This window comes from Podarcis vaucheri, assembly GCF_965113315.1.
Source record: "Podarcis vaucheri genome assembly, chromosome: 3".
In the NCBI taxonomy this organism is placed as follows: domain Eukaryota; kingdom Metazoa; phylum Chordata; class Lepidosauria; order Squamata; family Lacertidae; genus Podarcis; species Podarcis vaucheri.
Window position 1 is genome coordinate 82,738,582 of NC_138761.1, and position 23,751 is coordinate 82,762,332.

The 23,751-nt window shown below is 41.4% G+C and overlaps 2 protein-coding genes across 8 annotated transcripts in view; one reads left to right on the top strand and one right to left on the bottom strand.

The window, feature by feature from the left end:
* The first annotated feature begins 572 nt into the window (after positions 1 to 572).
* AKIRIN2 (akirin 2) lies at positions 573 to 14,736 on the top strand. Its single transcript, XM_082216925.1, has 5 exons — positions 573 to 1,280; positions 11,812 to 11,952; positions 12,674 to 12,823; positions 13,718 to 13,789; positions 14,057 to 14,736. Exons 1-5 carry the CDS (start codon positions 1,073 to 1,075, stop codon positions 14,065 to 14,067), a joined length of 582 nt encoding a protein of 193 aa, XP_082073051.1. The 5' UTR covers positions 573 to 1,072; the 3' UTR covers positions 14,068 to 14,736.
* Positions 14,737 to 16,856: 2,120 nt separating this feature from the next.
* The window catches only part of ORC3 (origin recognition complex subunit 3), a 40,501-nt gene continuing 33,606 nt past the window's right edge, over positions 16,857 to 23,751 (bottom strand). For 6 of the 7 annotated variants that reach the window (XM_082216887.1, XM_082216886.1, XM_082216890.1 and 3 more), the window contains 4 exons: positions 22,467 to 22,608; positions 19,854 to 19,970; positions 18,290 to 18,363; positions 16,857 to 17,216 (listed from right to left, as the gene is read on the bottom strand). In XM_082216887.1, the coding sequence (XP_082073013.1) occupies positions 17,111 to 17,216; positions 18,290 to 18,363; positions 19,854 to 19,970; positions 22,467 to 22,608 (439 nt within the window). In that variant the 3' untranslated portion in view covers positions 16,857 to 17,110. The other variant, XM_082216888.1, reaches the window with a different exon arrangement.

Genomic DNA, 23,751 nt, shown 5'->3' on the forward strand with positions numbered 1-23,751 from the left:
TCCTTTAATACAAAATGTTGTCTAGAACGGTGAAGCCATTGGACAGGAGTTTTTTCTCTCCACCCCACTAGCTGGAGCACAGTCAAGAAGAGTATTATAAATGCGAATTTCTTCCTTTCGGGCATTTTTTCTTGTTCTTTCATTCATTCATCTTTTCCCACAATCTACTTCAGTGTTTCAGAGATAGCTGAACGAAACGCCCTTTCTTCTGGACCAGATGTTATTATGGCTGATGTTATAATTAAGTACCATCAGCCATTTATAATTTCCGCAAACTAAGCTCCTTTCCCCGCTGCCCGGCTCCTTTCCTGCTACTCCCCATATTAAGAAGACCGCTTCCATTCCTTCACCCCGTTTCACTCGCATTCCTGAGGTACAGGGTTCTCTGCGGGGATTTAAATTCCACCCGGAAGTCATGTCCTTAGCGCCAAGAACGACGGGAAACGTAGTCCCCCGCTTCCCTCCTGCACCCTTGAATCAAACGCCGGGAGGTGACCCTGAGAAAACCACAACTCCCCTGAATCTTTGCGGCGGGCGCCACCCCCGTGCCGCGCAGGCGCGTCGGCGAGGGATGGTTTTTTGAATCAGCGGCGTTGTTATTGACGCCATATTGCTGTGTGGAAGAGTCACAGAGGCGCACGGCAGCTCCCGCCGCGGCTATCTCTCGTCATCGGCGGCCTCAGGCCGGGTAGCCTCCCGTCGTGCCGCTCCCACCGGCCTAGACACCCTCCCGGATTCGGCCCGGGGAGGATTTTCCGCGGGCGGAGCCAACGAGTCCAGCCAAGCCGGGCCGAGAGCTCCGGGCCGCTCCCTGGAGACGCAGGCGGAGCCGGCGGCCGGCAGGCAGCAGAAAAGCCCAGGAGGCGTGTAGCAGTGGCGACCCCGAGCCTGACGCGGCGAGGCAGCTCCTGAAGCGCCTCCTCCGCCCCCCCTTCTCCTCCGTTCCCTCCTTCCCCCCCGGTCTCGTCAGCTCCTTCCGGCCCCGCTCGCTCTCGCTCTCTCTCTCGGCGGCGAAGGCCCAGCCGGCTCCGCTCCCTCAGCCTCTTCGTCGTCGTCTTCCTCCACCTCCGCCATGGCCTGCGGCGCCACCCTAAAAAGGACTCTGGATTTCGACCCGCTCCTGAGCCCGGCCTCGCCGAAGCGGCGGCGCTGCGCCCCTTTGTCCGCTTCGGCGGCCGCCGCCTCCTCTTCCTCCGCGGCCTCCTTCGCCTCGTCCCCGCAGAAATACCTGCGCATGGAGCCTTCGCCCTTCGGGGAAGTGTCCACTCGCCTCACCACAGGTAAGCGGGGCCCCGAGGGGCGCCTAGGGTGGGGCACGGCGGGGGGGGGGAGAGACTCTAGGATAAGGGGCGAAGGCCGCCTCCGCCGCCTCCCCCCTTTCTTGGCTTGCTTTTCATGAGTTCGCTTGGCTTCTCCCCGTCGCCCCGCTTTCTCTTCCCAGCCACCTCCCTTCTCTACCCCCCCATTTTCCTCCCCCCTCCACCTCTTTTGGCTTCGCTTTCGCCGCGGAGTCGGCACAATGGAAATGGCCGCTCTCGCCGCGGTGGGGGCGGGGAAGTGGCAGCGATACGGGAGAGGCCGCAGAAAGGGGGTTGATAATGGGGCTGAGCCGGTGTAATGGGCGAAGAGGGGCGGGGAGACTCAGCCCCGCCGGGCTGCGTCTGGGAAAGGGGAATTTCTCTATTCAGCACCGCACCTTCCTCCCCCCCCCCACCCCCCTTGGGGGAGAGAGGGCTCCTTGGCGTTTGACGGGGGTAATTGTATGTGTGCGGAGAGAAAGAGGAACCGAGAAATTATATCGCGAGGGAGGCGGGATCTTGGTCGGGAGAAATGTGGCTCTGTCTCTTTCTCCGTCTCTTTGCCCTTCTTTCTCTCCTCCCCGGTGCAGGCGATCGATTTGTTGCAGCCATTAAACTCTTGGGCGTATGTTGCCTGAGCCGAGGCGGCCGTGCCTCCGCCTTCCCGTTCAAACACCGGGGGAGGGCAGGGAGAGGGACGGAGCGGGGGCTGTCATCAATCACCCCAAGGTGGACTGCTTGGGCGACGGCAGGGGCCGGTTCCACGATAAGAATTGCATTTCTCTCCCCCACCCCACCCCCTTCCAGTATTGAGCCGGGTACTGTATTGTTCACGTCTCCGCGGGGGCTCAAATCAATAAAGGCGTTCTTGTAAGAAGAAGCTGTAATAAGGCAGTGGCTGTTGAACATCTCTTAGTAAGGATGAGAATGCATTTCAGTGTCACTTCACCAGAAATGTTAAAGTGATAACCTGTCTCTTCTTCCTCCTGCACCCCAAGACCTAATAAATAAATTGCAGGATCAGGTTTCATTGAATTACACATCTGAAGGTATTTACATGGTTGGCCCAGAGTGGATTCCACTAACTGGATCTATTCGGAATCTTATTCCATATATAGAGTTCATCCTTCCCCAATCATTTTGTCGTCTTCACCCCCTCCTCCAGTTCTCAAGTAATTAATGAATGTAGGGACCATTATCTTCAGTTTATTTTGCATATATGGATGTGGCATTTGAGTCTGAAGATTATCTGAGATAGCAGGCATAGTAATTTGCTGGTTTTTATTAAGCTTTCATTTCCCAAGAGCTTGTGTTTTCATACAGTAAGAAGTGGATCTGTGTAAGCCACATTAATTACAGAATGTTTGCTGTCACATGGAAATATGAATATTTAAATTAGCCCTTAAATCTTGCATTTGGTATGTCTACAATAACTTACTTCAAATTATGTTGGTCTTCCCATTGTATAGATAATCTCACTTGTGAGAGCTGATATGCTGAAATGTCTGGGACCATAGCTATCTCCTGTTAAACCCTGGTGGACTACATTTGATTTGAATAGGGTTAACAAAGTGTGGTAGTTAAATTAACACCTTTCTCATTAGTAAATTATGTTAGTGGAGCATGTATTCAGGATTGCAGTTTAGTTTGAATCATAAAGTAGCTAAACATTTCTAAATGTGTAAGCAGGAACCAAGGCTGTGTTAGTTACATTTATGATTGGTGACTTCGCTGGAAGTAGAAGTATCAATGCAATGAATATTTAATGTAAATGTGGGTTTAAAATTGATTTAGTGATGTGAACAGCTGGGCATGTCAAGGAGCTGCAGTTTGAAGGCATTAGTGGTTAGGAGCACATATCCTCTTGAAAATTTCAGTGCCGCTGAAAAACCCAGAAAAAAGTATAAAACTAGGTATTTAAACACTTAGATGAGATCTGTCTCAAAATTATTTGGAGATTTGTCATTCAGAGGTATTTAGCTTTAAGTAAATCTTCACAATGTGGGGCTTCTGTGTAAATTCTTACGACTTTGTTCAAATTGTCTAATAATAACTTGGGGATGGAATAACCTAGATTTGTAATGTCTTACTCCACAAGAAATACAATGCTGTGTGAAATTTATTTCTTGTATGTTTCCGGTCTTAGAAACAGGCATGTGTCTAATCTAACTAGTCTGTAAATTAAAGCATGACAATAAGGGCCTCAGATATGTGCCTGTTTTTCCATGCAAGAGGATGAATTAAATTGTCTGTTGATGAGTTACAGTAATTTAGCAAACCTTAGGTTATACTAATTTAGCAAAAGATATAAAAGATCAGGTAGCACAACAAATATTCCTATATGTACAGTTCAAGAACATTGAACTGTTAAGCCAGTTAAGTAGACTTTCTTACATAGGTGTGATGTAAGGATTGGTTGCAATGCTGTCATAATAGGATGTGGGTTTGGTTGCTTTAAATAAGCATTGATAAGGGTACTAAATACCTTTACATTCAGGAGACACCCTGAATGACTTTTGTGTTCTGCAATGTTAGTTGTTGCTTGTTCCATTAAGTGCAACAAAGTTTCATGGAATAGAGCTATTTTATACAAAACACAGGTACCACTTGTGTGTTGCCATCAGTAGTGGCAGTACTCGGTGATGTGGGTTTTATTGGTAATTTTTTTGTTGCCCTAATTGATTGAAAGCTGACTTTGTGTGTTTATTTGACTTAAGCTTTTAAAAATATTATTTTAGATCATTTCTACCCTGCCTTTTGGGCTCCCAAGGATCTAGATCAGAAACATGACAACAAAAATACAGTATTTTAATTAAATAAGTTCAAACTACAGCATGAAAGGGCATCTAACAACTAGGGCAGTCTATATACATCACTCAACAGGAAGGCTTGTTAGAACAGATTGAAATCATTACTGCTCTCCTAAAACTCAAACATCAACCTCTTTTAGAGGGGATTTCCATTATCTGAGTGCTGCCACCAAGACGGCTCGCACACTTGTCCCCAGCAAGTGCACTCCCAGAGTTAGTGGAACATAGTGCAGGTAGATTTATAAGACAAAATATAGAAGTAGAGATGGGGTGGCAGAAAGATAAGTAGAGATGGGGTGGCAGAAAGATAATGAAGTGCTAACTCCGTATCACTAGCAGTGGCCTCTATGGTTGGCTTTTCCCATGGGTCAGTGGCCCTTAATAAGAAAAGGGTTTTCCACCCCTGGCTTACTTGGAAATTATTTTTACTTCAGTTCTGGCATGATAGCTGAATGACATATAATTCCTTTGCATTATTTATATTTTAATAAATGAAATGAAAGCATTGTAAAGTATTAGGTTTCAGCGTGCATGAAGAATTATGCACATAAAATATTTTGTCTATGAATAGTCACATGAAAAAGTTAATTACAACTTAGATTTTAGATTTAAACTAGTATATCCATTTTGGTTGGCAGATTTGAATTTGTATTCTATTCATTAGTTATGTTACTAATTCTATGAATGCATTCTTAAAGTGGAGTTTTTTCCATTGAAAAATGTAACAATAGGTTTTTCATGTATAAAAATGTTACGACCCCACACCATCAACTGCATTGGACTGGGGTCGAGTTGCTGCATTAGCCCAGCAAGAGAAGTTTGGTCCTTACATCAGTTCTGTCATCTTCTGCTCATTTCTCAGAGTTGCTGTATCAGCATATTAGCTCATGCATCAGACTGTAGACTGAGTAATCTAATTGTTTACAGAAATTGGTTTGTTAAAAGCAGTTCAATGTACAGCATTTCAGGTCTCAATTCGCCCCTGAATTTAGGAGGTTGGATCTTGAGAAGAACAGTGGACTGGTGCAGTGGGGTGTTCTGTCTCTCCCCTCCCCCCTCTCCCCATACTTACCCCCTGCGCACACCCAACCAAGCTGTTCCTGAGGGTTTACAGAGCCTCTTAGAATGGCTTGGAATGGGGCATATAGGCTTGTAACAGGATGAGGAAACAGAAGAATTACTGGGGTACATTGCACAAGCAGAAATACCTTTCTGTTCACACAAGGCATGTTTGGATCTGTGCCAATGTAAACATTGATTTGGGCCAATCATGCTTAATTAAGGAAGAAAATCTAGCTTTGGAGTTGGTGGGTGTGTCACTAAAAAAATGAGCCACCAGCTGTTTTGAATAGGTAAACAAGTGCTTTATTGGTAGGAGAGGAGAAGGGAAACAGTCAGAGTAAATATTGTATCAAACAGTTTTAAACATTGTTTGGACAGCTGCTGTGTTGCTGAATTCATGCTGAATTGGCCTTTTCTCTGATTTTTCTACTTGTACATGTCTGAAAGAAATTGCATATCTTAAAACCTGTATGACAAAGATGTAATTTTGGTGTGCAGTGTATTTACTTGGAGCAATCATGGTGGGAAAATACTTTTTATCTTGGGGAGCTATAGAGCTTTTCCCATCTGTGAATTTCTAGCTACGTTTTGGTTAAATGATCTGTTTGTATATCTAGGTTTAATGCCAATGCAGACACCTGTAGCATTCCTGTTCACAGACTTTAATATAAAATCCAAATAACTAAAAAAGTATAAGATCACTTGCCATAGTAGCATCTTGATACTAAACTTCTGTTTGGGTTTTATCAGTAGAGATTAATGTTAAGGAATCACATGCCTGCTCCTTCAGTCTTCTACATTTGAGTGGGAAACCTGTGGCCCTCCAACTGTTCCATCGTCCCCAGCCAGCATAGCCAGTGGTTGGTGTGATGGGATTTGTAGCTCAGCAACATTTGGAGGGTCATAGATTCCTCAGCTCTATATAGACACTTACCTGGGACTTGCCACACTTTGACTGAAGTCTGGTAAGTCTTGTCTGTCGAGATGTCCTAAGATTGCATCTCCATAGAAAAAAATGTCAATCAGTCATGCAGTCTAAAGAAGTTACAGCCCAGACACAAATTTGTCACCTTAGTGAAAACTAAGTGAATAGATGCTTAAAACAATTCTATTGCAATTTCTTTTTTATAGTTGGGTCACCTGGTATGTAGTTTCTGACTTTGATCAGTGCTAATACTCCTCCTCTTAAGATGGTTCACATGTAAGTGCAGGGGTCAGCAAACTGTCCCTCAGACCTTGTGGGGGGCTGGACTGTATTTTTCTTGGGGGGGGGATGAACGAATTCCTATGCCCCACAAATAACCCAGAGATGCATTTTAAATAAAAGCACACATTCTACTCATGTAAAAACACGCTGATTCCTGGACCGTCCATGGGCTGGATTTAGAAGGCAGTTGGGCTGGATCTGGCTCCCGGGCCTTAGTTTGCCTACCCATGTGTAAGTGCCTATCCCTCACTTGATGACCTTGCATGACAGAGGCATCCTAGACTAAGTAACACACTTGCCCAGTCATCTTGAAAACATACTTCCTTAATGCTTATACATTTAGATGCTATTCACGAAGCCTTTGGAGTACATTTGGGGCATTTATCCGATAAGTTGCTAACCATAATATTTTTTATTTGAGCAAATTAAAATAAGACTTCATATGATATGATCCATGCTTATCCTGCTGTGTCCTTTTTGAACTGTCCTACATTTCAAACCACAAATACGAAGATGGCAGAGCTGGTACAGTTGATGTGCTGGTATAATGTTATTCCTAAGTTACAGGAAGAGGTAAAACTATGGAGAACTTGAGAAGCATGTGGATATATCAGTGGCAGCTTTCAGCCTTAACATTCCAAACATTTTAAATATCATCTTTTATATCTCAGTGTACTAGCAAACCACAAGAACTATTTTAGTACTTTTTTTGTCTCTTCTGTTTTTCCTCTTTCTCTGCTTAAAAGAAGAAAAAGTATCGCTAACCCAAAAATGATTTTTTTTGGTTTATGTTGCTAGTGTGACCAACTTGAGTTTGAGTCCACCAGTTAAAGATCAGTATTATGTAATAGGTTTTGCTACCATGTATCCAGTCCGTATTCCGTGGAATGCCCTTAGTGTAATAGAAGTAACAATTATTGTTGCATCATCTTCTATTGTTTAACAGAGGTTATTGAGCCAGAGTGGAAATATGAATATAATCCACATTATTCTTTTGGGAGATTAGGGGTGGAATCCAATGTGTGAGTGGACTTCCACTTGCACAATTGGGCTTTAGCTTCATCTGCTGCCCCCTGCACTCCCCCAACCCCCCTGAGCAGATTTTGAGGGCATGCGGAGAACCGCAGGGGGAGGAAAGGAAAGTGAAGTCTTGTTGCGCAAGCAGAAGTCCATTTGGCTTGCACATGGACAGTTTTGGATTAAACCTTAGGATTTACTGCTTTTAGCAGAATCTTTGGTTGGGGATTTCCCAGTTCTGCTTGTTTTGGGGGGTTGGGGTGGATTTTTTACTTCCTCCTCACCCTCTGGACTATTCTGTTCATATTACTGTATAATGGACAATAGACTTCTGTCTGTTTTTATTGGATCAACACAATTTGAAGTGGCAAGACATTTAAGAACTTAAAGGAAGATGGAAAACTGTAATTTGCAATATTTCTTTCAACATAAAGTTGGTCACCTGAACCTTAATCCAACAAGGGTTGATCTGGATGCTCTGGATTGCTCCACTGAATGTGTGTGTGTGGAGACTCCTCCCTACACCCAGGGCTCTCATCAGTACATAGTTTTCATTCCAGCACAGGTCTTTGAATGCACTGTCTACCTGCTGCTCCATTTGTGGATAATTTCTTTTTTCTTTGGGGCTCAGATCAGTGGCAGGTGGAGCCTCTGGATTATGGCTGTTGATATGAATACTTTTTTGTTTTCTTGGCAGTACCTTGTTTAAAGTGACTAGCTTTTGAACTCCAGGTTTGTCAAACCCAGGAGTGGTGGTAAATCTAAACTCAAAGATAATCATAATGGTTGTTCTCAGCATTTGAATGTAAATAGTGTACGTTATAATTCCTTGACACTCAAATCCAATCTAAGATTTTTGGCAGTCCTGATTATTTGTCTTAGATTTATTTGTGGCTAGTTTGTGGTTGGTGAAGACAAAGCTTGACCACAAGCCATGGTTCGGACAACATGGTCAGGCAAACCTTGGTGTAGCTCAGCATGGTAGCAAAAAATAATAACAGAAAAACAAAGTGTTTGCAAGTTGGTGGGAGCCTGCAGGTTCCCAATAAGCTACAGTTTGGGGTAGTGGATGTGAACTAGACTCTGAGCTTCATGGCTAGGTGAGGGGTTATAAGACCTGGTCTCCTAGGTCTTACTCCCAACATTCTTATCTACTACACTACCTTGGCTGACAGTGACAATATCTTGGGTATTTTGGGCCTTGTGTCAGGAATGCTACCATGACATTGAAACTATGCTTACAGTATGACAAGAAAGTAAGTATGGAAATAGCTAACAATTTAAAAATTAGATTTAAATATTATTTAAACAACATTAGCTTAAATACAACATTGAAAGTGAATATGCTTCTTTAGTGATGATAGTTTCCTATATGAGAAGCATACTCCAAAGAAAGAAATAATGTGCTATTGGTTGTTGAAAAGGACTAGACTACTGGGACCAGCCTCCTTTGGTTTCTCCCTCCAAGGCATGATTCAGGGATGCTTGTTAACTGTTCTTTAGATTACACCTTCTTTTATATCGTGTCTCCTGGGGTAAAATCCTAAAAAACTCAACAACTTCAATCCTAAAAAAAAAGGTCTGGTCGGCCCTCACGCATGCTCACTTCGTCAAATCTGGCCTGCTTTGGGGGGAAAATGGGCACCCCTGGATTGGACTAATGCAGCCTCTTGATATTTTCTGTGTAGTGTCCCAAAAAGTGAAAATAGAGAGTTTTAAGTTTCACTTCTTCTACATACAGGTATTAGCTGACATTTTTCAAAAGCAATATATGGATTTATTTATATTTTTAATGGGAACAAATACTGAATGCAAATGGGGGGATTGTTTTCACAGTGTGAGATTAGGCATGGATTCAATCTATTGAAGGTTTAGAAGGAGTTAGGGATTCAGACGCTAAATGTAAAAAAAAGGACGTTTCTTAATGCGAACAAAACAAGCATTCCATTATTTTATTTTAATTTTTGTCTAACTAGTAGATGCTTGATAGCTTGAACTTCTCAAATCCCGCTCTTATCAGGGTTTGGCTAACCCATGTTTCTCCAGATGTTGTTGGTTACAACTCCCATTTCTAACCACTGCCACGCTGGTGGGTTTGGGAGTCCCAACCTGTGGTGGGCCACAGGTTAGCAACTCTTGCTGTAGACTGGAATGAATTGTTGAATATTACTTTATTTGATATAAGTTGCTTATTTTAAAATTATGTTTTATTATCACATTTTTGTATTGGATTAGATTGTTATAAGGTGTACATACTTTGTTTCTTCAGCTTGTAAACAGCCGTGGGTATAGTAAAATAAAAAGGCGGTATACAAATTAGGAGAAATGGATCTGTATTGTACTGTATATCTTAAACTGGTTTGAATTCTGTGCAACATCACTTATTAGCTGAGGTGTTGAAGATATGTGCTGTCCTTTCCAAGAGAACAGATTTTGCTACTCTTTCATTGTTGCCTTAGCAAAGTGCCAGGTTTCATCTTACATGGGACTTTATAGCAGATCAGGAAGCTACTGTTACTCTATGATTTTTAGAGTGAAAGTTTTTTCAAAAAAAGAAAAGAGATACAGTAATCATTTTTAAAAGTTCCATAATGAGACAACCATCTGGGAATGTTTCCAAGGTTGGACATGAGCAAACGCGCCCAAGTAATGGAAGTGACTCTGTATATTTACAGTGGTACCTCGAGTTAAGTACTTAATTCGTTCCGGAGGTCCGTTCTTAACCTGAAACTGTTCTTAACCTGAAGCACCACTTTAGCTAATGGGGTCTCCTGCTGCTGCCATGCCGCCGGAGCCCGATTTCTGTTCTCATCCTGAAGCAAAGTTCTTAACCCAAGGTATTATTTCTGGGTTAGCGGAGTCTGTAAACTGAAGCGTATGTAACCTGAGGTACCACTGTACTCAGTTGGTATTTGCAAGCTGGCTAGATGAGGCGAAAGAGGCTATATTAACTGCCTTAAAGGAGATGGTAGTAGTATACCCCATGGTCTAGCATGCAGGGAATCTGGGCAATCTAGATTGGCTTTTGGTGGCAAGGAGATTATTCTACAGTCTAGTAGGATGAATTTTGGCAGATGTGGGGGAGGGGTGAAATTAAAGGTGGCATGTGCATCTTGGTGTTCTGAGTTTACATGTGGAAGTCTTCCCTGCAAGACCTGCAAACTGAAATTGGAGGGGTGGGGAGAGAGAATCTGCACTCAGATTACTCCTCCCCCGCCAGCAGTGTTGGGGATGCATTTCTGTAGAAGTGCTTGCATGAGACTTAAGAAAGATGCTTCCTGGCAAACATCTGCTGCTTCTGTGGATACCCCTCCGCATGGGTTAGAGGTGAAGAGAGGAGAAAGACACAATCAGTCTCACTACATTTGCCCCACAAAGCAAGTGCTGTAGATAGGGCTGATTGCTTTCCCCTTTTGTTTCTTTCTGGTGAAGTGCAGAGAAGAGTGCAGATCTGTAAGGGAGAGCATGCATTTTTGTCCACCAGGCAGCAGTCTAGAGAATATTATCATAAGATCGAGAGAAGCCATAATGAAAGGGGATGGTGCACATTTAAGCCAGTAGTGCATTCAATGTACAGCAGTATTTCAGAAATGAATTATAACTCATACAGTGATGTACGTTTTTAATGGTAATACTTAGTTAAGTTTAATGAGATAATGTGATGCATAATTATTCAGATCTACTTTGGAAAAGCAGCACAGATTATTTTGCATATGTGGCCCAGTCACAGAGTCAGTATGCAGGAAATAAGGAGGTACTGACAACATGTTCATGGAACTTGTCCTTGATTGTCTAGTGCCTTTAAAGCCAGACTAAATCAGGGAGGTGGAATGAATGTAGCTGCCACCAAATCTATGTCATGGAACGATGGTTCGCAATTTAACGCTTGTGACCTGTCATTTTTCTCACTATTCTTTTAGGACAAAGTGGAGGTCATAGTAGGCTGGTAGTGGATCCACACTGGGTGGAGTGGAGTGCAACTACCGAGGGAGCTTTCAGTGTTCCTCTCTGCTAACAAAAGGGGTGTGGAGGCAAGTTTTGCTGATTCCCTCCCTTGCATTCCACCTTGCCCCAATCTCCAATCATTTCCCTTTCTGTTAACAGAGACGTTTGCTAGAAGTAACCATTTAGGCCCCCTACCTGTTGCTGCTTAGGAATTTGTGTGGGAAAGAACATTGCTGGGGTTTATAATACAAAATGTTATCTTTTGTGGTGCATAATTTAGCTTCTTAAAAAGTGTAATTCATTGAAAATTACTTAAATGCTCTTAATGTTTTGACAGAACTGCATAGCCACACTTCTAAGATGCATACTATAGTAAATCAGCACTTATATAGTCAATGTAACACGTTTGGGTTTAGAAATCTTTGCTAGACTAATAAGCAGAAACATAATGAATATGTTTTCCTTTTTCTAGAGCAAATTCTGTACAATATAAAACAGGAGTACAAACGCATGCAGAAGAGGAGACACCTAGAAAACTTTCAGCAAACAGATCCTTGTTGTTCTACTGATGCACAGTCACAAGCATTTCTCCTTACTGGACCAGCTTTGCCAGGTAAATTTTTTAAAGTAAACTTGCATAACATTTGATAATTTGGATCCTAGGTAAGTTATGTGTGTCACTATGAAAAAACTCTGTGGAAGGAAGAGTTTTATTTGAAGAGGAGATATAGTATGTTAGTATGAACAGTGGAAACAAATAAGAGCATATTCATAAGAAACTTTATCTGCTCTCTTCCAGATAATCATTGAGATAATATACTTTTAAATGGGCTGTTGCCCACCCTTTTTGAAAAGGGTGCCAAAAGTTGAGTATAAAATAAGAGCGACATACTATATACCAGGGACGGGAATCTCATTCAGCTTGAGAGGAGATTTTAACAAAACAGGCCAACATACATGCCGGCAGGCCAGCAGAGATTCCTCTGCCAGACTTTTAAGAGTAACTAGCAAATGGGACATCAAGCCATATTTTATATGTTTGCAGACAAATTACCTTGTGGATACTCTGAGATGTTGCCAATACATATTGTTGTAAATAATTGACAGGCACTTAGACTGTTGTCTTCAAAAGCCATCATACAGAGAAAGTTACACACTTAAATCTATGGAAACATAAAGCACAGTTGACTTCGCTTTGGATTGTGACAGAGGCTGCACTCACTGGTCAAAAATCTGATCCTCAAAACACCTACAAGTATATACAGTGCACTCATCAGTAATTAGGAGGATCTCTAAAATATACCTTAATTACCTATGAAAATACTTTTTCATAGGTACTTCATCTGCAGCATCATCGCCACTGAAAAAAGAACAGCCCCTCTTTACTCTCAGACAAGTTGGAATGATATGTGAACGCTTGCTCAAAGAACGTGAAGAGAAAATCCGTGAAGAGTATGAAGAAATTTTGACCACAAAACTTGCAGGTATGACAAAAATAAACAGTGCATGAAACTTGCAGTAATTATACATTAGTCAGCAGTGAGCTGTTACAAATAAATCTCTGTCTCCTGAGTAATAATTGTGGCCGAATTCTTGTGAGTTGGCTCTATCTGGAGGAGGTAGGGCTGATCCTGTTCCTTTTAATTTCCTGCAAGATATTTTTACTGTAGCATGGGAAGGGATCCTCCACATGTTGCTGGACAACAGCTCTTATCTGTGGCTATTGACCATGCTGGCCAGGACTGGTGGGAGTTTGTGTCCAGCATCTGGAGGACCACAGGTTGCCCACCCCTGCTGTAGGATGGCAGTCACAAAATGATTACTAACCAAGTTGTATTCCTGCACCATGATGCTGAGCAGGAAAAGTAGCTTGGCTTGGCTGAGCCACTTGAGTTCTCACATGTTGCCCTAAAAACATTCCCAACATAAATGCTCATCACAATTTGCTCTGGGCTTTAGTTTAGGTTAACTGCCTGTGTAGAAAGCTGACTTTTGGATCTGATGATTGCCTGCTTTTAAATGACAATACTTAGACCTGATAATATGTCACTTTACTGGCAGATGATATCAGGGCATGAGTGTGCTGGATGCCGCCTGTTTAGTCCACAATATCTGTTCCCACATGTAATGATGAAAGAGTTAAAGGGAGGATGTGAGGCCTTCTCTGACTTCCTTTTATTACATCTAGACAGAGTGCTATAAGGGATAATAAGTCAGCAGGTGCTTAGGCACAATGCAAAGAGCGCCAACTGACACACAAAGAGTGTAGTGTGCTTAATGTGAAGTGTTTCCTTTTTCCTGTACTGGCTGTGTTCTGTAGAGTCTGTTCAAACGATTGTTACATTTGATTATTCACTTGGAATATTCCTTGCTTATAGAACAGTATGACGCATTTGTGAAGTTCACGCATGACCAGATCATGCGACGATATGGAGAACAGCCTGCAAGTTGTAAGTATTTTGAGCTATTGCCCATGTTGTCACAGAGAGACCAACACCCCATCCCTGAGCATATTGGGAGTGGGGAGCCATAGAAATTGCCTCTACTTCTTAGGTTGGGGGTAGGGGAATCCTGTGAGTAGAACTCTGCTCAGTGGAATCTATGATCCACACATTGGCTTTCTCTATGCTGAGGCAAGTTGCAGTTTAGTGCTAGAGTTTGATAGTAGAATTTTGTGTGCTGTTCTCCCTGATGCAATTCTTTCTTTCTCTTTTCAGATGTTTCATGAATCATGTTTTCTGCATATGTGGGCAGCCCTGAAACCCTGTTCTATTGTTGCAAGCTGTCCTTTAAAGACTTGCAACAATGCCATATTCTCCCTTCCCCCCTCTGTATACACTGGTTATTTCAAGCTTTTGTCAGTGGCAACCACTCTTATGCAGCAACTGGTTTTGGAGTGCTCCCTGATGTCAGTACCACCTGGATGTGGACCTTTGCTACCTGTTAATACCAGTGGTCTCATTTGCTGTATCATTACAATTTGGCTTATGTTAATAAGTTTGAAAAGTAAAAGGATTAAAGCTGGTGTACTAGAACTCTGCCCTTCACTGGTTGTGTAAATAAAAGTGTAGAATGACACTTCTGACTGAAGTTAGTGTGGTTTTCATAACTGTGCACTGCAAAGCTATATTCACAGTTAAATTAGAATGTAATTCCTGGACAAATTTAAAGCAAATAGCCCACAGTACTGCCTGTGAAATAGTGAAGGAGGGCATTTCTGTATTCCATGACTTTTTGGGGGGTTAAGAATGGGTTTATATAATTTCTCATTTTTGTAGGTTTTATTTATTCTATCAGTCTTTAACAAATGTTTATTGCTGCAATTTTTCAGTGTATCATTGTTTTACTGCCCTTGTAGTACTGGAATTTAGTTGAAAGAATAAACATTTACTTCTAACCTGTGTGTTTGAATATATAGGTGGCATTTTGTCACCATTTGGATAAAATAAGTGAAACTTCGAGCAGCTGTTAGCTGGTAGATCAGGAAGAAAAAGTGACCAAACCAGAGGTTAAGAAAGCTTCCTTTTTATAGTCAGTTGGCCTGCTGCTGACTGAGGCAGACTTTCAGAAGCTGTTAGCTTTGGGGATGACTCACTTGAACCTCAGAAATCTGAGATGAGCCAAAGTTCTTTTCCATAAGGATTTTAGAAGAACCTGCCTTCATCTTTTTGGAAGGTTTCCCTGTCTGAAAAACTCACAAGTACGTAGAAAGCACTGCCAAGAGGAACATACCCCACCTTTAGAAGGTCTGTTATTCCTGTTTGTATCAATGGACCCTGACCATTAGGTCCAGTCGTGGTCGACTCTGGGGTTGCGGCACTCATCTCGCTTTATTGGCCGAGGGAGCCGGCGTACAGCTTCTGGGTCATGTGGCCAGCATGACTAAGCCGCTTCTGGCGAACCAGAGCAGCGCACAGAAACGCCGTTTACCTTCCCGCTGGAGCAGTCCCTATTTATCTACTTGCATTTCAATGTGCTTTTGAACTGCTAGGTTGGCAGGAGCAGGGACCGAGCAACAGGAGCTCACCCTGTCACGGATTTGAACCGCCGACCTTCTGATCGGCAAGTCCTAGGCTCTGTGGTTTAACCCACATCGCCACTCACATCCCTTAGTTTGTATCAATACTTTAAAAAGCATATTCATAGCCACTGTGGGGGATTGGTCAGCTCTTAACTAATATTTCAAGACAAATTGGTGTGATTTGAAGATTTTTCATATTTTTGAGTCAAACTGCCATTAATACAGTGTTTCAGTGCGATCAGGAACTCAAGATTCCATATGGCTCTGTAGAGTCAGAAGGGGTGATCATACTTGCAAAAGGTGTGCAGTTCCGGCATAAAATGAAAGTTAGACCATACTTTAAAGGTGTGCTGCACAAAACTACTGCATGCATCTGCCTACAGTTTACAAAGCTTAATTCGCTATGTGAAAACATCTGGTGCACACTCCTAATAGCCACCACACGTAAATAGCTTCTTAACTTTTATGTATGGTCCAAGTCTTTGTATAAACTACTTTTTCTTGGAAGTAATCATTGCTTTTGCTACCACAGCTGCTGAGAATTAGCCTTTTCAAGCTGGGGGGGGGGCAGTGAACGTTGAAGATTCTTAAACTTCTGGATTAAAATCTCAGATTTTAACTTGAAAGACATGACTGCTCATTTGGCTTTCATTTCAATCTCTTTTTCTAGTATTGTTGATGCTGCTGAAATTGTTCAAAGCAATTTTACATTCTGGAAGCCTCTTATATTGCATTTGGATGGCCACACTGCAACATTCTGAGCCTGCATTTTGCTAGTGTTCTTTCCTCCTGTTGTAATTTCAGCCAGGCTTCTGCTACAAGAGGGTTAGAGTTTTGCAATTCCCCACTCATGTTTGCGCCATAAGAACCTAAATTTAAATTTGAGGTTTGATTGCATTTTTTCCTCACTTTAAGGTTGTTGTTTTTTAAAGGAAATTGCAACTGTTTGAGTGCCATGCCAAGGGAAATGGAAAGATTAAAGAGAACTGTTCGAACACCAGCTAAAACAATGATGAACACTGTTATCCAAGGTGTCATACTGATTATTCAGTATGTCAGAGATTAAACAAGCATAAAGTCTTCAATATCTTCCTGGTCTCTTAGAAACAATGCATTAGACACAGCTTTGGTACCAAGCAGGCCAGTATTGATCAGTCTTCCTTTGATGATGAGCTTGCTTCAGACTTATAAGCAACCATTTTTTCACTTTCTTAGAAAATAACAAATACACTGCAAATACTGAAAAATAAGGTAGCTTCTACAATTTTTTCTAAATAAAATTACTTAAGTACAGTGGTGCTGATCACCATTCTCTAAATAGCTTTGTTAACTCACCACATTAGAGTATAGCCTCCCAAAGTAGGAAAGAAACATCAGCAGGGAGTCTCACATCCCACCTCAACAATCATGTCTAGTCTGCACTGTACAGTCATACTAATGTGCTCAGCTCAGAACAGTATTTTCTTCAGCGTTTCTGTAGATAGGACAGAGATCAGTGACGATAAGTTCGGTTTTATTTTATATGCATTGCAGAAAAGGCACAAAAATGTCAAAATGCTCAAACACAAACATCAACTGGATTCTCTAAAATGGATGGATTTAGCTTGTTCTTTAATGCAAAGAAACAAAATCCATGAAGCTACTTGTTCTTGTTAATGTTACAGTGGCAAAATAGCACTTCTCATTATGAAAGTGTTACCACAGTTGTTCACAGTGTACAGAGCATTTCCTTCTCTCAGTAGAAAGTATACTAGCAGCTGCCCCATGTCAGTCTCGCCACATGATCAGTTTTCTGCTTGGAAGGCTTTATGAATCCCAAGAGTTCCAGTTCTGAGACTGCTCTAATGAAACGAGCACTTGGGAGTGGCAGTCAAGGAAAAATATATTTCACTCTACCAAAGGGATATTCACAGATGGGCTAAACATACAGAACAATATATTTTTTTGCTAATAGGATAAGTATTCTGCATAGTTCACTAAAGCACTGCTTTCACATGCTTACAAATCACTCATATACACATACATTTGGGGCAACTGCAAGTCTTTCAGCTGTGTGTACACTCTTCATCTAACACATGATATGGCTCATATAATAACATGGAACAAATTTAGTCTAGTTGAGACATCTGCCTCAAAGATCAGGGTGAATAATGTATTCTCTACCCAAGGTATGGCTTCTTTTTCTAAAGACTAGGATATGCTGATGTTCTTCCAAAGACTTGTTATAAATTAACTTGTCACCTAAACACATCTAAGGTCTGTCCTAAACTACACAGCTCTGTCATAAGTGTTTTACAGCACAACCCTCTGCATGCAGAAATAAATCTCTTGTTCCACGAGGGCTTATCTCAACATATGCATAGAACCACAGCTTTTCACTGCAATCTTATACATGTCATCTGAGAAGTTTCATGGGTCTTGTTCCCAGATTAGTCAGTACAGGACCAACTCCAGACTCACTAAAATTTGATGGAGCTTAAACATACTGGGTGGTATTCAATTATGTTTTACTCAGTGTAGACCCACTGAAATTAATGAACAATTACTAAGGTTAATTTAGTTCAATGGGTCTACTTTGAGTGAAACTTAGTTGCATACCACCCACTGTTACTTGTTATGTAAAATAATTGCATCCTTTATTCTCTGGAAATAACATCAACAGCCTTTACAAGGCAGGCATGTTGATAGACAATGTTTTATAGAACAACGGTGTCTGGGCACAGCACACACAACTTGCACAGGGAGATTATCAGTCTAAATTAGATAAGTTCATTTTTCCTTTCTAATATCAGCCCTGTTTTAACGTGGATTGAAAAACACTCCAAAATGTTCTGCTAGACCCTTTTAGATTTGTTCAGGTTATTTGTAAGAAGATAATATTTTGGTTTGCTAGCTGGTGCTAAATCAGAAGAGAATCAGAAAAGGATACTGGATAGCATCATCTATCTGGTCCTTGACACTGGAATTTGGATTTTCTGCAGCAACTACAACTGTAGCAAAAGCCTAGGAGGAAACACCGTATTGATTTATACCATTTTTTGTAAATGTAATAAATGTCACAAATTAATATATATGCTGAAAGAGTTTGATATCGACATGCCAACAAAGCACAGAGGAGAAATAAGATCCTTGTAAACTGAGGGTTTAATCCAATGATAGCTTTGCATTAGCAGAGAGCACTTCCACTTACAGACAACAAAATTTCACCAAAAAACAGCTCCTGAAGACTTTGGGGGCCTCCTAAACAGTTTTGAATACAGCATGGAGAGTTGCAGTACTTAGGATCAGCACAAATGGCTTTTTGGTGGGGGGCAGGGGTGGTCTCAGCCAGTGGCCAACAAGTTTCTGTTCAGCTTGTTAGTAAAGACCATTTGTAGTGTTGCCAATGACCTCTCCTAGAATGCTGGAATTTTGCAGAAGGTACATGTGACACCTTGTTACTGCCACCTTCACATCAGTTTAATTTTGGTTTCATATCCTGTTTTGGAGAGATCACTTAAACCACACAGGAGGTAGCAGCAACAAGACCCAACAAAAGCAGAAGACACTTCCTTTTTCCGCAGTCTCGGAGGATGACATGAGATGCAATTTTGCTTCCATGATTTGGGCTTTTGAAGAAAGGGGCAGCCACACCTAACTACTGTTTCTTGCAAAACAAAAACCCCAAAGATGACAAACAAGAAACAAGAAAGAAGTGAGTTCCCCTTCTTTCTCTCCCATCTTGGGCTTCTGCAGCGAGGCATGACTTACTTTCTGAAATAAATCCAATAACTGGGAACAAAATCAAGACTGCTTTTGTCCACAGTGAAGGGGGAAGGAAGGAAAGGAGGCTTCTATCCTGAAAGCTGGACTTTGCATAACGTGCAATTTAGTTGGGGGTTGAAGAATCAGTAGTGAGGAATGAGAGGTGCTTCCTTCAAATGTTGCTTGCATGACAGAAGCTGCTTCTTTCCATTCTCAGTGGAAGAAAAACAGGTTGGCTTTTACAATGCACCACCAGCACCCTGCTGCCATTTACTGAAAAACTGCAAGCCAGGGAATGGGATTACTTCTTTCCATTATGGGGAAGAAAAGGGGTGCTATTTCTCTCCCTGTTGGTTTGTGTAGAAAGCCATGGGAAGAAGGTGTAGGTGCTTTTTGTGACAGCCCAGCTTGCAGAAGAGAGCACACCTTTCACACTTAAGAGAATAGGAGAGAAAAGGAGAGAAACTAATAAAAGCAAGGCTTGACGGGAACACTAGGATGCTTGTTCCTTGGGGGCCCTTGGCATTACCAAAGATGCAAGTGGTTCTACTGTATTTAACTCTGGTCCTAGTACAAGCTGGGGAGGCTATGTGGACTGATTTTGGGACCATGGAAAAATAAAAAGAAAGAGGACTCTGAGCGTTACACAGCAGCAATTTAGCTGTCAAAACAAATGAAGCTTAGAAAGAAACAGCAGATTAAGTATTCAGCAAAGCACAGAAACAGTCAATCGATTCATGTTCACATACCTCTAACCAGTCAACAAGGTTAATTAATCTGCCACACTCCAAATGAAGCTTGTATGCTATACAGATATCGGGAGCTGCATTCGAAATGCACCCTGCATCAGTTTTCAAGGATTCATTCTGATAAACAAAATTCATAGTGAGAATGAGTTATGCATGTACATTTCATTTATATGCTAATAACGCCATCATCCCAGACCCACCAAGCAAATGTTATGCTAAGCCACTTCCCAACCTCTGGACATCGCAATCATAACGTATGCCACTATTTCAGAAAGCTGTTAACTTCATCCAGCCTTCTGAAATATTAATCTACTCATCTCTGCTCTTACACCAGGCATAGTAGCTGCAAGTGCAGTATGTAGCTGACACAGTTCACTTTTTTCTCAACTCAGCTCTGGATTTTCCTTGGGGCAAGTGTGATGAAGAGTAAATAGGGTCATTTGTGCCGGGTAGCAGCAGTCAGGAAAATGGAGCTGTTGGGAAGGGCAAGAGTCATGGCAACAGGTGCTAGGGAAAGGTTGCTAAGGAGGAGAAGGCAGTTAGGAAAAGGTCAGTTGGGAGAGAAGAGGGTTAGGGAGGAACCAAGCACAAAGAAAAAGCTTTTCTCTCTTAGCTGACAGACTGGTTTTGAAAACCACCTGATCATTCAGGAGGGCTGCAAGATGACAGTGAGGGCCCTACTACTTGAAAGTCTAGTGCAACCAACAGCTGCAGTATATTATTCATCTTGATGTGAGACACAGCACACACAGCAAGACCCCAAAGAAGGGACATGACACCTTATATTGTCTAAGGTTTAAACACCTCTTTTCACCTTATGACTGATACCATTGTTCTTTTTCTTTTTTGTAAAATGCCCTGAGACATTTTGGGGAAGGGTAGATAATGAACAGCCTGACAAAAGATTAAAGGAGGACACCCAGGATGGTCAGAGAAGGGCTAGGTATGACAACGCTATGCACAAAGGCTAGGAAGGAGGCAGGCAGACAAACTGGACAAGACATCTAGTTTGGCCTCTAGCAGCATTCCAACCTGGGAGGAAACACAGTGGGAAATTCCACATATTGCTGTGCCTCTTACAGAATCAATACAATGATAAAAATGTGCAGAAATCATCTCCAATCATTATTGTTTTTACTTAATTAGCTGTCTTTTATTTAATTCCATAAAATATTGACTGTAAAAAACAAAACCCTAAAAATAAGGCTAATCTAATACAAGCAACATCCTGCAGCCCCATTAACCCTCAAGACAAGGTCCTGCTGTAGACATTACTTATGACACTGTCCTCTTGCACTCCAGGAGGAAAATTTTTGACTGTGAATGACCTAGAATGAAAGATGAGGTGAGGCAAGTCATTTTTGGTTGACAGCCCCTTAAAGGGGTCATGCAGGTTCACTGTGGTGGGTAAAGCTGGGGATTTGCCCAGTTGATGCTTTAGCCACACATGTGAAAAGATGGAGAGATTAGCATAAACATGATCCTAACATTCTTCAAGGACTGGTACATAATATTACCAGGAGAAACAGTATCTATGTAATCAGTAATGTCTAGATTTTATACAGCCTACATCTTTTATAGTTATATTTATCAAGATAATTTTTTATCCTAGTTTTATAATTCATGAAAGAACAAAATGTACTGAATTCATACTATGAAAAGCTATTTCTTTCTGTCAAAACACAATTAAATACTAGTAGTGCACTGGAATAACAGAGATTACTACTCATAGATACCCGAAACAGTTGCCCAAAGCGCATAAGAAATTAATCAGATACGCCAGGCCAAAGACTTGGCTTTTTATCAAATATATTGGAACTTGAATTAAGCTTGTTTTTCCCATCTAAATTGTGTAACACTGCATAAAATCAGATAACTGATAAGATCAAATAAATAAAACAGGCACATAGACAATTTATATTCTTTTCCCAACCTGGCTCTTGTCAATTTATATTCCACGACTTAAGTCAATGCAGCAAATAAAAATAGGTTGATTTTTATAATATATCTTAAAAAAAGGAAATGCTATCTGCCTGCAAAAGTCTCCTCCTTTTTCTTTGTCAGCATGTGGATACTTTTATTAAGGAACTGATAAAAAGTGCTTCAGTGGAAGAAGATCTGTTGTTGAAAAATTCAATAACAACAGGCAATAGATATTTTAGCAGGTAGTTAAATATCTTATAAGTTTTACCATTTTCAGTATCTCATTACTGTTCATTAAGAGAAAAATCTTGTGACGGGCTTGTCTATGGATCTTACAAAATCTAGGTTTTTATTAAATAAAAGCCATGGGAGTGATCATGGGACAGGATTACTCAATTCACAAAGTCAAAAAAATGATTCACAAGTATTTAAGAACAGCCACCTTGTGATCGTTTTGCATGATCCAAGCACAGTGCCACGATTTTCAAATGATTACATTATGGAACACACTCCACGACCCCTAACTGAGATTCTAAATACCATTTAGCAACATTTCAAGCGATAAGATGCTGTGGGGCTCATCATGTTGAACCCAATGAAGGAAGCCAGGGGAGGACAGCATTAAACATAGTTAGGGATCGCCAAGTACAAGGAGGGTGTGGGCACATTGCTTAGCCGCCCATTTCTTACCTTCAGGTAGAAATATGGATTGTTGAGAGCAGTGTGAAGAGCAACGCGTGGGGCAGCATTCAAATGTTCACGGAGGGTAGTAGCTGCGCTGAAATACATCACCTCATGCAATGTCTGCATCTCTGCAGGCGCAAGGTAATTTCTGAAAAACCACCAATGAATAAAGGGCAGGAGAGAGACTAGTATTACACATGGATTTTTTTCTTAATTCCTACTACAATCACAGTGTTCATCAACCAACAAGGCATATACATTTTGCAATGAACTCTGATACCATGTAGACAAATGGCTAGATGCCATAAACAGAAATTATCGGGGGCTTTTCATTGTAATTTTGGCAATGAAAAGTTCTGACTCTTTCTCTCTCGCAAGTTGTTACAAACAATCTGCACACACCACTGGCAATCTCACTTGATGGAAATGACCAGCAATTGAAGGACTACTAAAGCCATCATTTGTTACCAACAACATTTACCACATTTTGTCCCATTTTCAGATTCATCCAAAATGTGATCTGTGCAGATGTAACTCCTCTACATATTTGCAGCAGTTGTAAAACGCACCTCAGTAGCTTTTAAAAAACGCGACTTGGGTCCAGTATCTGTTTGCTAATCTGTGCCCTATCAAATACAGGAGGATGAAAAGTCTCCTAGTCTGTAGTGACACGTTACTTAACAACTTCTCTGCCTGTTTTCTTTTTCTTCTGTATTTCAATCTTTCCTTTTGGGAGAGCTACACAACATTCTGTAGGTGATTTCCTTATTAAAGCTGTATTTCGATCTTAGTTGATTTTCCATGAACCAAAGTGAAACTGAAAAACATCCAAAGCAAATAAAAACCCTGATTTATTGAATAAGCCATGTTTATAAACTATTCAGCCACAACCCCCATAGTTAATGCTGCTGCACTCCATAGCTGTCTTATTATGACACCCATCAGTTATCATCATGTGCTACTCCCTCCTATTGCCCTTGACCCTCCATCCTGCCAGACTGCTATTTAGTTGACAACATTCTTTGTTCCTGATGTAATGTTGGGCCAATTTCAAGTTCAAGAACACAATGTATTGGCATGAAACAGAGTGGTTTTCTGCAGATACTTTTTACCCAATTTTATCATTTCCAATCTGGTCTTAGTTCAGATTTGTTGGATTGGGAATGAATTTTGTGTGTGCACCTCCCTCCCCTCCTATTGTACAGGGATGAGGGAATTAGAGGAAGGAAGCTGTGCACATTTGCCTTGGTTGAACAAACCATGGTTCGTCACAGCTGAACCGCGCCTTTGT

Coding starts and splice junctions, on each gene's coding strand:
- AKIRIN2 (XM_082216925.1), top strand. CDS start 1,073: ATGGCCTGCGGCGCCACCCTAAAAAGGACTCTGGATTTCGACCCGCTC. Junction 1,281..11,811: donor GTCCACTCGCCTCACCACAG/GTAAGCGGGGCC, acceptor TCCTTTTTCTAG/AGCAAATTCTGTACAATATA. Junction 11,953..12,673: donor TACTGGACCAGCTTTGCCAG/GTAAATTTTTTA, acceptor ACTTTTTCATAG/GTACTTCATCTGCAGCATCA.